This window comes from Narcine bancroftii, chromosome 2, assembly GCF_036971445.1.
Source record: "Narcine bancroftii isolate sNarBan1 chromosome 2, sNarBan1.hap1, whole genome shotgun sequence".
NCBI classification, from domain to species: Eukaryota; Metazoa; Chordata; class Chondrichthyes; order Torpediniformes; family Narcinidae; genus Narcine; species Narcine bancroftii.
This window is the reverse complement of record NC_091470.1, coordinates 195,389,897-195,404,450: the sequence shown is the minus strand read 5'-3', so window position 1 is coordinate 195,404,450 and position 14,554 is coordinate 195,389,897. Positions and strand designations below refer to the sequence as shown.

The 14,554-nt window shown below is 45.6% G+C and overlaps 1 protein-coding gene across 8 annotated transcripts in view; it reads left to right on the top strand.

The window, feature by feature from the left end:
- LOC138754903 (chloride channel protein ClC-Kb-like) overlaps positions 1 to 14,554 on the top strand; it is a 75,032-nt gene that overhangs the window by 35,187 nt on the left and 25,291 nt on the right. For all 8 annotated transcript variants that reach the window (XM_069919893.1, XM_069919889.1, XM_069919888.1 and 5 more), the window contains 4 exons: positions 2,482 to 2,551; positions 3,330 to 3,440; positions 7,266 to 7,479; positions 8,721 to 8,854. In XM_069919893.1, coding sequence (XP_069775994.1) covers positions 2,482 to 2,551; positions 3,330 to 3,440; positions 7,266 to 7,479; positions 8,721 to 8,854 — 529 coding nt within the window. The remainder of the gene's footprint in view (positions 1 to 2,481; positions 2,552 to 3,329; positions 3,441 to 7,265; positions 7,480 to 8,720; positions 8,855 to 14,554) is intronic.

Below are 14,554 nucleotides of genomic sequence, written 5' to 3'. Positions count from 1 at the left end.
CCAATTTGTACCATCTAATGCAGGGGTCTCCAAAGTGGTCGATGGGACAATCCAAGTGTTTGATAAATGCCAGGGGGTCGATAAATGGAGGGGGGAGGGGGGTCCACTGAACTTTTGTGATCGAAAGCAGGGGCATGCCTAAGGTCTTGGTGGCTGCCATGTTGTATTTGGCTTCGGCCCCTTAATAAGAAGAGAGCGAAGGACTGACAGAGCGGAGAGGTATGTGCCCAACCCCCCCACCGTGTCCAGTGCTGCCACCACCCCACCACTCTGTCCAGCACTGCCACCACTCCGAGAATTCTATGCCTGGGTGCCGACGAAGGATCAAGGATTCCATAAAGGAGTCAGTGGTCTAAAACGTTTGGGATATCCTGATCTAACATGAGAGCTGACAGAAATGGTAGCTATACCATGGTGGCAAGTAAGGTTTTGTAGAAACAGGGGCTACTGATTTTATGCTACAGAATAGATCAAGGATATTAGTTTCTTTAATAAACCGGAGAAAATCATATTCACATTAAACAGGTCCGCCAGAAAATCTTTCCACAAACAGCGACCCTTTCTGCATTTTTTGTTTCTCTGAATCACAAGTGTGTCATGTTCGTGTAACTCCCTGGGCCTGGTGCTGCGAGCTGTTTGCTCAGCGTGACGCGCACAGGAGAGGGTGCGCACAGGGGAGGGTGCGCACAGGAGAGGTGCGCACACGAACGCAAGCCAAACGCACACACCGGCCGCCGTTGGGGATGCACATGCGCAGACGGAATGAGGGGGTTGCGATGGGTGCATGTGTGGATGAGACAATAGGTATGAAAGGGGAGGTGGTGTGAGGAGCCTGCTGGGAAGAAGATAGGAGGGTTTGCTTTAATTTTGGATAAAATATTTAAATTGCACTCCTACACCTGCTAACAGAGATAAAGACTAACCGTGAGACGGGGGGGGGGGGGGGAGTACCAGTACGATCGGTAATATATGTTAATACTGTCAGCAAAAATAACACGGAGGAGAGGTGTGGGTGTGTGTCTGAGGGTGGATGTGAACCTTTACATACATGTGTGTTGGCTTTTCTGTTTAACAAGAGAGAACAGGAGCACAATGTACATCTGTATAATGTGCACAAAGTTGCTTCTAATGTTGAATAAATATATTTTGAGGAAGTGTTCACTCCCACGAACCTGGGTTTATCTTCAGTCTCCCCTTCAGCGCGATAGATGTGGACAGGGACTGGCCTCTACTCCCTTCCCTCTGGTCTACTATCAACTCTTCTCTTGCTGCCACTAAGGGAAAGGCTTTTCTCTTGGTACCAGGCAAATAGATTCTCGATCTCCTTTGTGTACCACATCTTGTCATTATTGAGATGTATTAATGGGGAGAAGGTATACAGCTTTAAGGTTGTGGATGTGAGTATGGCCTGGTCTACATGCAATGGCCACAAAACCACATCAATCCTACCTCAGAAACCTGAGCAAATGTGTATGTTACCTGTATCCATTACTGAAAGTGTCCGATCAGGGTCCATTACTTTATGATACAGGGATTTCTCTGTCCAAGACTACAAGAAACTGTGGAGGGTTCCGAGAGCAGCTCAGGCAATCATGCATAAATAGGAGCAGGAGTCGGCCATTCAGCCCGTCGAGCCTGACCCACCATTCAATGAGATCGTGGCTGATCTAATGATGGGCTCATTTCCACCAACCTGCCTTTTTCCCAGAGCCCTTAATTCAACTGTGATGTAAAAATCTACCCAACCTTGTCTTTAAATGTATTTACTGAGGTCGCCTCCACTGCTTCAATGGGCAGTGAATTCCACAGATTCACCACTCTCTGGGAAAAACAGTTCCTCCTCATCTCCATCCTAAATCTACTACCCTAAATCTTCAGGCTATGACCCCTGTTCTATATAACACTGGGGTACTGTAATGGTGGGGACAAATCTGTAACCATACACAACAGTATAGATGCAAACTGGTCTGTCAGTATCTCCCCCTCTAATGGAAACAATTTACCCCTATCTTATCTACGTCTTTCATAATTTTATACATTTCTACAGGATCCCCTCTCATTCTTCTAAATTCTAGCGAGTGCAGTCCCAGAAGACTCAAACTCTCCTCATAGGCCAACCCCCTCATCTCTGGAATCAACCCGGTGAACCTCCTCGGCAAACCCCATCCTCTCCAGCAACCCTATCATGCTGCCTTAAAAGACCCATCCCTCCCTGGCGACACTCTCTTCACCCACCACTCCCTCCCCCCTCTTCCTGACAGGAAGAAGATTCATGAGTGTGAGATCACGGACCACCAGATTCAAGGACAGTTTTTGTTCTGCCATTATCATACTCTTAAATCAACCCCAGAATAGGAACATTAAATTGTCTTTGCTCCGTAACCACTAATCTCTCTGTAGGTCTGCACTTCCTAACGTATCAAGACGGTGGAGGCACAGAAATGGCATGGAATTTGATATATTTCTCTTTTCTTGGTCTAGTTCTTCATGCTGTTATTGGCCACGACGATGGTGGTTCCTGCTGGTTATTTCCTGCCTGTGTTTGTTTACGGTGAGTTCTGCTGAGGTCATTTTATGTTCAGTGATGAGGACATGTCTTCTTGTGATGCCTGCTTTGCTGGTTAGATCCATCTCCCAGCAGCAAACGTAAACACTTCTGACCTCAGGCAGATTCAGGGGTTAACACTGGGTAGACAGCAACACCATCAGCCTGTCAGCCAGGAACCAATAAGCTGCAATTGCAATTTGCGTTTAGGTTAAAACGGTAACATTTGTAGGATTCAACATTGTCGTTCTGCTTACTTTGCCTAGACAGTGCTTCACTCTGTGTCTGACCCCAGGAGTATGTGACGGGTCGGTGCGGAGGGAGCTTCACTCTGTGTCTGGCCCCGGGAGTGTGTGATGGGATGGTGCGGAGGAAGCTTCACTCTGTGTCTGACCCTGGGAGTGTGTGATGGGATGGTCAGTTCTCAGCTTTTTTTCTTCTACCCTCTCACCTCTCTTACCCGTTAGTCCCCTTCCTTTCATCATCCTCCCACCATTTTATTCTGGCACCTGCCTGCCTTTCTGCTCATCGCCCTGATGATGGGCCCAGGCTTGAAACGTTGAATCTTTGCTCCCTGTGACCTGCTGAGTTGCTCCAGTGCTTCTGTGTACTGCCCTCGCTCCCAGTGTCTGCAGACTTTCTCATTTAATGGGTGGACAGATCTGGCAAGGGAGGGAAGCCAGGCACTAATATTTCCCAGGAGATGACCACCCCTACGCTGACCCTGTCCTGACATTGGCAGTTTCCACTAAACTCATCAACAAAGTCCTCTATCTTTTTACAGGTGCAGGACTTGGACGCCTGTACGGAGAAATAATGGCAAAGATCTTTCCGGAAGGGATAATTTCAGAAGGAATTCGCATCAAAATTACTCCTTCCGGGTATGCATTGGCAGGTGAGCAGACCACCGTTTACATTAGTGTTACGGAGTCCAGAGGACCCCACAAACCAGCAGCAATAGATATGCACCACAACACAGGGTCACTTAAACAAAAGTACTTTTTAATTATATTTGAACAAGAAAATAGAATTAAACTTATTACTTAACCTACTTACTTAACCTACCTAACCTACTTAATTCCCCCCCCCCCCCCCCCCTAGTACTAAGCACAGGTGTGTGTAATATATATTTAAGATTAGAAAAGTTATTTGGATCACAGTCCAATCTCACTGGTTGCAGGCAATCCTTGTACTGGGCACAGAAGTTAGCATTAAAAAAGTTCACCAAGCTTTGGTGCTTAACAGGCAAATGATTATCACTCAGGAGGGTTCTTGCTGGTTTTCAGAGAGAGATTCCTTTTCTAGGACATCTGCAACTGATTCCTTTCCAATCAGTCTTGCTGACTTAAACTTGTCCTCCTCAGGGTTCTCCAAATAATCCTCTTTCTTTCAGGTCACCTTTCACACCACCAGTCTTCTCCTTTGACCAGGTAGCCTTCCAAAGTTTGCCAGCTTGTCCTTCTGGAACTGATTTCTGTCTCTCCTCTCTCTGTTTCACACCCTGCGTCTCTAAGAGCAAAACTCTTCTCCTCTGCCTGAAAAGATCACATGCTCTCCCAGGCAAGCTGCTGTCAATATTTTGTTGCCTCCTGCAAAAAGCATTCTGCAAAAGTCCTGCAAATATTCTGTGTTTTAAAATGTGTATGTGCAAGCTGCTCTAACAATTCCTCCCAAACCACCTCTAAATACTCTGTCACACCTTCCCCCTTTAAAGGGAATTTTAACTCTTGAGTTAAAATTCAGTTTGACAAACAATCAGCAATCACATTAATTACACCTCTGATATGATTAATTTACAGATCACATTCTTGTAATATCAAACTCCAGTTTAACAATCTTCTGTTTTTATTTTTCATTTTATTAAAAAACACCAGAGGATTGTGGTTAGTGAATATAACAATTGGTTCATGAGAGGTACCAAGATACACGTCAAAATTCTGCAGAGCAAATATCATAGCTAATAGTTCTTTTTCAATAATGGAATAGTTCTTTTGATGAACATTGAATTTTTTTGAAAAGTGGGCAACTGGATGGTCAATTACATTGTTTTTGCAATAAAACTTCACCTGCTGCTCCCTCACTGGCATCCACTGCTACAGAAAATGGTCTGTCAAAATCAGGAGATTTTAACATAGGGCAATGGCATAGCATCTCCTTTAAATTTTCTAAAGCTGCCTGACAATCTGTAGTCAACACAAAGTTTTTCCCTTTCTTCAAAAGATTGGTTAAAGGAAGAGCAACCTGGGCAAAATTTCTGCAAAATTTCCTGTAATATCCTGCCATTCCTAAAAACCTTCTCACTGCTTTCTTGCCATTGGAAACTCAGAAATTGCATTCACCTTAGCTTGAATAGGTGCAACTTAGCCATGACCAACTATATGACCCAAGTATGTTACCGTGGCATTTGCAAATTAACTCTTTGCTAAATTAACAGTTGAGTTTGCTTTGGATAATCTTGTAAACAATTTGTCCAATTGACTTAGATGTTCTTCCCATGTGTCACTTTTTATGACCAAGTCATCAATATAAGCATCTGGATTACCAAATTAATCATCCTCTGGAATGTTGCAGGGGCATTTTTCATGCCAAAAGGTAACACATTATACTTGTATAAACTGCATGGAGTTACAAAAGCTGAAATATTCTTTCTTCTCTCAGTTAAAGGCACACACCAGTAACCCTTCAACAAATCCAACTTAGTAAGAAATTTAGCTTTTCCAATTTTATCAATACAGTCATCTATTCTCGGAATGGGATAAGCATCTGTTTTAGTTACTAAATTAACCTTTCTATAATCTGTACAGAACCTAACAGTTCCATCTGGTTTTGGTACCAGAATATAAGGAGAACTCCAATCTGAGTTTGAAGGTCTAATAATGTCATTACTCAACATATATTCCACCTCCTGATCCATGATTTTACTCCTCTGAATGTTTATTCTATATGGGTGTTGTTTTATGGGATTTGCTTCTCCAACATCTACATCATGGTAAATCACTGATGTCCTTTTTGGAACAATAGGGAACAAATTTATGTATTTCTAAAATAATTTCAAGATGGCGGGATCTGGGATTGGCAACAGCCAAGAGGGTTTGTAGATTCTGGGGAAGCAGGGGTCTGGTGCAGAAAACAGGGAGACCATACCCCATCTGGGAAGGAGATGGCTCACGGGACGGTAACCACAGTGGTGGACCAGCGGGGAGGTGGTTCACAGGCAGCGGAACTGTTGGCGACCAGGCAGAGAACTCACACAGGCTGTGGGCTGTTGGCGACTGCTGTCGTGGTTCTTGCACTGGGCTGCGAGCTGCTCGGGACTGGCTGAAGGGGCACCAGATATTGGAACCAGTTTGCGTGAGGGCTTCCTGATCATGCCAATGGTTTGGACTGGACTCTGCGTGACTGTGGGAGCGCTGGAGGCGAGGCCACGGACACTTGGGGGGACTTTCTTTTGCTTCTCTTTCTCTGGCTTTAAGTGGTGGTGGGCAATTTCTACTGATGGTGAACCTTTGTCTGCCTTACGGTAAAAGGAAATTTTGTGTAATATTGCATTTTCTGTTTTATTACATGACAATATAAGAATTGTGACTCTTGAAAAGTAATGGTCGGGACAGGTGGAAGGTGATTGGCAAGGATTTTTCCCACAAGGGGCAGGCACAGTTAGTGTAGCGGTTTGCACAACGCCGTTACAGCACCTGTGATCGGGTCCGGGGATTGAATCCTGTGCTGCCTGTAGTTCTTCCCGTGTGGGTTTTCCCCAGGGACTCCGGTTTCCTCCCACCGTTTTAAATAGACTGGGGGCTGTGGGTGAATCGGGTGTAGTTGGGGGGCACGGGCTCATGGGACAGAAGGGCCTGTTACTGTGCTGTATGTCTAAATTTAAGGGTGGCTGAGATTCAGCAAGAAGCCACTGAAGATAAAACTGCCAAAATTCTTAATAAATAAAAGAACTCACAACGGTTTTTCAGTGGAGTTTGATTCACAATGAGGAGGCGGGAGAGGTCAGTGGGTGAGGGAGGGAAAATCACAGAGAATTTAGTTTGATCTGCAGCCTGGGGTTAAACTAATCTCACACTGCCTCCATTCGTCCTGCTTTCTCTCTTTCCCTTCCCCTTCTCCCTCTAATCCTATCTCCTACCTCCCTCTTTCTCCCTCCTGTGCTGTTTTGTCTCTCCCTCTACTCCCACCCCTTTCTTCCCTCCCTCTCCTTATCTCCTTCGCCCCTCCCTTTTTTATCTTCCTCCCCCTCTTCGATCTCTATCTGTATCCCTCCCCTTCCTTTCTCCCTCTCTTCTCTCTTGCTCCCCCTTATCTTCCTTCTTCTCCCTCTTTCCCTCTCACACCCCCTCTCTCACTCACAACCCCTTCCCTCCTCTCCCACATCAATCTTCCCCTCTTGCTCCCTCCTCTCCTGCTTCCCCTTACCTCCCTTCTTCTCCCCAATTCCCTCTCACCACGTTCACTCTTCCGCACTATCAACTTTTTTCCCTCTCACCTTCCCCCTCTCTTGCTCACTCCCCCTCCCTTTTTCCTCTCACACCCCCCTCCCCTTCCTGCCTCTTACTCACCCCCTCCCATTTCCATCTCTCTTACCTCCCTTATCATATATTCCCCTACTCTCTCTCTCTCTCTCTCCCTATGTTTCACTCTCCCTCTCTGTCTCGCACACATTCTCTCTCTCACTCATTCCCCCCTTCACCCCTATACCACCTCCCCTCCTCAGGAGCCGCTGCTTACTCCGGAGCCGTCACCCACACCATCTCCACTGCCTTGCTGGTCTTTGAGCTGACGGGACAGATGTCCCACATCCTGCCGGTGCTCTTTGCCGTTTTGGTTGCCAATGCCATCAGCCAGCGTTCCCAGCCTTCCTTCTTCGACGGGATTGTCATCGTGAAGAAGCTCCCTTACCTACCCAAGCTGACCGTGGGCAAGAGCGGGTAAGGCAGGAAGACGCTGGGATGTCCCACCCATGGCTCAGTGGGTGAGCCCTCCACCCCAAACCCTAAGGTGACAGGTTAGCGTAGCAGTTAGAGCAACGTTGTTACAGCGGCAGTGATCGGCTCCGGGGTTCGAGTCTTGTGCAGCCTGTATGGAGATTGTACGCTCTCCCCATGTCTGCGTGGGTTTTCCCTGTGGGCACCGGTTTCCTCCCACCATTCGAAATGTACCAGGGGCTGTAGGTTAATTGGATGGGACAGACTCGTGGGCTGAAAGGGTCTGTTACCATGCTGTATGTCTAAAAAAAATTTAAAGTTAAAATTTTAAAAATGTGAATTTAGAGGTAATGTCAGCATAAACCCAAACTATTGGTAGTACTGAGGGAATGCCAGAGGGGCCAACTCTCAGATTAGATGTAAAACACATGGCGACAAGGTGGTTGAAGTAAAAACACGACGCTGGAGAAACTCAGCAGGTCAAACAGTTCCTTTAGAGAGCAAAGATAAAGATACAGAAACGACGTTTCAGGGTGGCATTAACATCGACTTCTCCGGTTTCTGCTAACCTACTCTCTTTTCTCCCTCCCTTCCCTTCCCCCTGTTAGTTCTCCACCCCCTTCCCACTCTATCCACCCAGCCATCCTTCCTCCCCTTGATCACTACTGTTCCCTCCTTCCCTCCTTCCTCTACCTGTGACCTCCTGACTTTCCAACCACACTCCCCCCCCCCTTGCCCTTTTATTCGGGCGCCTGTCGACATTTTCCCACACCTTGATCAAGGCCTCAAGCCCGAAATGTCGGTTATGTATTTTTACCTGTTTGACCAGCTGAGTTTCTCCAGCATTGTGTTTTTATTGCATTCTCAGGTGAGATGGCAGCCCATGGTCTCTGTCATGGCTCCGATCGAATCAACACTATTTCAGTGGAACCTTGGATAATATTTATCTCCCCAATCAACCCACATGAGCAATGATTGCAATGATTGGGTATTTCCTATTTGTGGGCTTTTACTGTACACCTACTGGCTGGCTGAGGTCATGAAAGGTTTCCGTGAATGGAAAATCTTTTTGCTACTATGGGTGAAAACAGATTTTAGTGTGTGTGTGTGTGTGTGTGTGTGTGTGTGTGTTCATTTCTATCCCTTCATCCAAAGTCCCCTGAGAATGTCATGTTGGGGAGAGAGTATGGGATGTGGCAGGGCCAAAGTAACCCTGCCCTTCATGCTGAAGATGTTTCTTGCAGAGCTCACAACATCTATGTGGAGGATTTCATGGAGACGGACCTCAGGTATGTGGCAAAGGACCAGAAGTACAAGGACGTCCGGAACCTGCTGAAGAACAGCAAGCAGAAGCAATTTCCCCTGGTCGACTCTACAGGTGCTCACAGTGTAAACCTCTCCTTCCTGCCGCTGGGGAGATGTGGGCACAGCCTCACGTTAATATGGCTCCTGGCTGGGATTAATCAGGTAGAACAGAGGGTGAGTCACTGAGAGTCAGCACAGTGGCGCAGAGGGTAGGGACACTGCCACACTATGCCAGAGACCCAAGCTCAAGCCTGAGCTCTGTGTGCACACGTGTGTGTGTAACTGTAACTGTCTGTGTGTGTAACTGTCTTTATGTGTGTAACTGTAACTGTGTGTGTGTGTGTGTGTGGTGTGTGCACATGTGTGTGTAACTGTAACTGTTGTGTGTGCATTTGTGTAACTATCTGTGCATGTGTGTGTGTGTGTAACTAACTGCGTGTGTGTTGTGTGTGCACATGTGTGTAACTGTCTGTGCATGTGTGTGTAATGGTCTTTGTGCATGTGTGTGTAACTGTAACTGTTGTGTGTGCATGTGTGTAACTATCTGTGCATGTGTGTGTGTAACTGTAACTGTGTGTGTGTTGTGTGTGTGCAACTGTCTGTGCATGTGTGTGTAATGGTCTTTGTGCATGTGTGTGTATCACTATCTGTGCATGTGTGTGTGTAACTAACTGTATGTTTTGTGTGTGCATGTGTGTGTGTAACTGTGCATGTGTGTGTAATAGTCTTTGTGCATATGTGTGTCTAACTGTAACTGTACGTGTGCTGTGTGTGCAACATTGTGAGTGCATGTATGTATGTGTGTATGTGTTTGTGGGTGTTTTTCTGTCTGCCACATGGTCTCTCTTCCCCCCTACCCCCACCTTCCCCAATCCTCCAGTTTTCTCTTACAGACCTAAGGGAAAAAGCAGTGGGCTTATTGGCTGCTGTACAGATCGCCCCCTAATGCACAGATGAAGGGCAGAAACTGGGGTGGAGTAGAAGGAGACCGGCTCATGGGAACCAGATATCTAAGTAAAACACAAATGTCTGCAGATGTCATGATTAAAGTAAAAACACAAGGCTGGAAGAAACTCAGCAGTTCAAACCTGCTTTATGTAGTAAAGATAAAGATACATCACCAACGTTTCGGGCCCGAGTCCTTCATCAAGGTGTGAGCAAAATGGGGGGAGTCACGTGATGGAGTAGTGGCCGGACGGTGAACTCCAGCCCTCTCCAGAAAAGTCGGGAAAAACAAAGGAAAACACAAAGGCACAGAAATAAAAGTTACAGAAAAGTGAGTATAAAGGTGGAAAGAAGATGGCGACAAAAAAAGAAAAATCGAAAGCAACGGTAAGAAGAGAGGAAGAGAAGACAAAGGAGGAAAAAGGTGAAGGCCTTACCTGTCCGAAGAGGCCCGCTGCGGAGAGAGAAACCCGCTCCCTCAGGTCGGTAAATAATGGACTACAAAAATGGCTCGCTGAGCCGAGTAAAAGTGCGCAACCGCGCATGCGCGAGGAATCGCGCATGCGCGATGCGAATGAAAAAAAACACACCGACGGGAGGGGGGACCAGCTGGGGAGTCGATCTCCACAGCCGGCAACGACAGCTGCAGAACACCTGCAGCAAGAAGAGACCACAGAAGACAATAGAAACAAGAAAGAAGAGAAGGAAAGGGCACCAAAGAAACAACAGATGGCCAACCCAGAGGAAGAAGAAGAGGAAGAGGAAGAGTACAGTGAAATAGAAGAAGAAAAGAAAGGCAAGATAAAGGATATACTTTCTCTTATTAAAGGATACATGGAGTCATTTAAAGAATGGCAAACACAGGAATTTAAGGATTTAAGAAAAAGAATAAACAACACAGAAGAGAAAATGAATAAAATAGAGATGACCTTAACAGAAATGGGAAAGAAAATGGACAAGATGGAAGAGCGGGCAGTAGCAGCAGAAATGGAGGTAGAAGACTTAAAAAAGAAATTGGAGGAATCTAATAAAAAAACTAAAGAGACACAAGAACTACTAGCTCAAAAAATAGATACAATGGAAAATTATAACAGAAGAAATAACATAAAGATAGTGGGCCTTAAGGAAGATGAAGAAGGCAAGAATATGAGGGAGTTTATAAAAGAGTGGATCCCTAAGACCCTAGGATGTCCAGAACTACAGCAAGAAATGGAAATAGAAAGGGCACATAGAGTATTGGCCTCTAAACCACAACCACAACAAAAACCAAGATCTATTGTAGTAAAATTCCTAAGATATACTACAAGAGAAAAGGTACTGGAGAAGACAATGGAAAAAGTAAGAGAGGGCAACAAACCACTGGAGTATAAAGGGCAAAAAATCTTCATTTATCCAGATATAAGTTTTGAACTCCTAAAGAAGAGAAAAGAGTTCAATACAGCAAAGGCGATTTTATGGAAGAAAGGGTATAAATTTATACTAAAGCATCCAGCGGTATTGAAAATATTTATTCCAGGACAACAAAACAGACTATTCTCGGATCCAGAAGAAGCACGAAAATTTGCAGAACAATTACAAAAATAGACTGAGGGAGGAAGACGGGTAATGAGAGTTAAAATGATCACGATTGATATGTATGCGGGTAAAGAGGTATAAGAGTGAATAGAGACAATGTGCATACGTGAATGTATCTGTACTTAGAGGAAAATATAGATAGTATAGACAAGAATTAATAAGGGAAGGTAATGGAATAGAGAGAATAAGGAGGGAACTAAAAGAGTGACCTTTGTGACATATGAAAAGTGAAATCTTTTCTGGGGGGGGCGGGGTGAGGGGAAATAGCGGTCACTGCAAAATCAGTTGACGCTTGCGAGTGGATTCGCAAATCCAAATGGAGAGGGGAGATGTGGTTGTCCGACAAGGGATAAAGGACAACTCAGGAGGGGAAGGGGAGATTGGGGATAAATAAGATAGAAATAGGAGAATAAGGAAAATGTTGGATGTTGTAGGAATGTTGTCTTATAAAGAGTTGAAAATAAGAAAACAGAAATGGAAAAGGAGGAAAGGTAATGATGGAAAAACGGAAAGAGAAGATAAACAAAATATAAAAGGGCTACGCTGAACTATATGACTTTAAATATTAATGGAATACATAACCAAATTAAAAGGAAGAAACTACTAAATTTAAATGAATAAATGTATTCCATTAGAAAAAATAACATATAGGTTAAGAAATAATATTGAAATATTCGAAAAAATATAGGAGCCTTACATTAAATACAATAGCAAAAACCTACCGGGGACAAACATTACCTAAGTTGATGGAAGGAGAAGGAAAGAAAAGAATGGACTCAGTAGAATTTCTGGTGTATTTTTGTTGAATGACAACATTGTCTGACTGGCTTAATGCAACCTAGATTGTATACCTAAAATGGATGAGGGTGGGGGGGTGGGGGGGTGGCTTGGGAGGAGGGGGGGGGGAGAAAAAGTCACTGTATATGTGTGAAAAAGAAATAGTGTATATCATGGCTAATGTGATTTATGGTGTGAAAAATAAAAAATTTTAAAAAAAAGGTGTGAGCAAAATGTGGCCAGGTATCAGAGCCGGGATGTGAGAAAGTGCCTGAAAGGCCTCGGGGCGCTGAAGGCTTCCTGATCATGTCGGGGGTTTGGATCTGGAGCTCAGGCGACCGGTAGATCGAAGAGGAGTCTGTGCAGCTGCAGAGGCTGCAGGGGGGCTGGCAGCAAATCCACAGACACTCAGTGACTCTGAGGTGACTCTCTTCTGCTTCTTTTTCTCTCGTACTGTAAGGGGTGCCGAGTGACACGGACGGCGACTCTTTGTCTGCCTTACGGAAGGCGGAAGACGATTTTGTGTAGTATTATTTGTTCTGTACTATTAGATGACAATAGAGGAATCTTGAATCTTGGAGGAGGCCTACTCAGCCCCACATACTAGGTACATGTCAATCTACATGGCCATGAGAGGCAGAGAGGGTTACTGGAGTCTCCCTCACCCCCATCAACGTGATCTACCGGGATCGTTGTCTGAAGAGGGCACGCAAAATCATTGAGGACTCCCTTCCGCCCCGCACACAACATCTTTCCATCAGGGAAGGAGATGCAGGAGGATCAGAGCCTGCAGCACCAGGCTGAGGAGCAGCTTCTTCCCATGGGCAGCGAGAACACTGAACGGCCAAAGGAACTGCTCGCACTGACTGTCCGTGACAGTCAAAACATATTTACAAAACAACATTTATTTAATTATTTGTATATATGACTTCTTGTCCTGTGTATGTATTGTTTGTCTGTTTGTGCGTTATGTCTGGTTGAGTGTCTGCGTGTTTTGCACCGAGGACCTTGATCCATCCACCTCCATTTTGAATGAACCCAATCTATGAAATTCCTGGGTGAGGAATTTCAAAGAATCATCATCATCTGGATGGAGACCTTCTCCTCAGCTCTGTCTGGCCCCTTACACTGGAGGCAAGGCCTCTTGTTCTGGACGTCCCAACCAGAGAGGTACTCAGAAATGAACAATGCAAAATTTGGGATAGCTCTGGAAATAGATACTGGATTTAACTTGTGGGCCAAATTACCTCCTCCTGTCCCCAGGATCCCTGAGTCTTTACTTGCTGGGAGCAGCTGGGAAGGCTAAGATCAGGTGGAGGCGGAGAGGAGGGAGCACCGTTTATCAGGCACTACAAGGTTTTGGGACAGAGCGGAGAATGTTTCTCCGAGACTGGGGATGAACCGAAAGAGGTCTTTTAAAATTAGAAGTGGGAGGGGGAGAGGAGGATTGGGAATGGAGCAAAGGAGGAGAAAGAGAAAATTTAAGGAAAACAGAGAAACAACAGAGGAAGAGATTGAGTCGTCTGGGACTTTACTCCGTGGAATTTAGGAGAATGAGAGGGGATCTTATCTTTCTTTCTTTGGCTTGGCTTCGCGGACGAAGATTTATGGAGGGGGTAAAAAGTCCACGTCAGCTGCAGGCTCGTTTGTGGCTGACAAGTCCGATGCGGGACAGGCAGACACGGTTGCAGCGGTTGCAGGGGAAAATTGGTTGGTTGGGGTTGGGTGTTGGGTTTTTCCTCCTTTGCCTTTAGTCAGTGAGGTGGGCTCTGCGGTCTTCTTCAAAGGAGGTTGCTGCCCGCCAAACTGTGAGGCGCCAAGATGCACGGTTTGAGGCGTTATCAGCCCACTGGCGGTGGTCAATGTGGCAGGCACCAAGAGATTTCTTTAGGCAGTCCTTGTACCTTTTCTTTGGTGCAACTCTGTCACGGTGGCCAGTGGAGAGCTCGCCATATAACACGATCTTGGGAAGGCGATGGTCCTCCATTCTGGAGACGTGACCCATCCAGTGCAGCTGCGGGGATCTTATAGGAACGTATAAAATTACTAAACTCTTTTAAATCCAGGCTGAAGTTCTATTTTTACTCACAAGTTGATTGTTAATTGATACCATGTTGTATGTACAATTCTAAACCTCAAGTACCTGTTTAATACTGCACTTTAAATTGTTGCTTAAGATTGTGGTGATATGACCACCAGCTGACTGCAGGGGGCGACCTCTGTCTTTGGCTTGGCTTCGCGGACGAAGATTTATGGAGGGGGTAAAAAGTCCACGTCAGCTGCAGGCTCGTTTGTGGCTGACAAGTCCGATGCGGGACAGGCAGACACGATTGCAGCGGTTGCAGGGGAAAATTGGTTGGTTGGGGTTGGGTGTTGGGTTTTTCCTCCTTAGCCTTTTGTCAGTGAGGTGGGCTCTGCGGTCTTCTTCAAAGGAGGTTGCTGCCCGCCAAACTGTGAGGCGCCAAGATGCACGGTT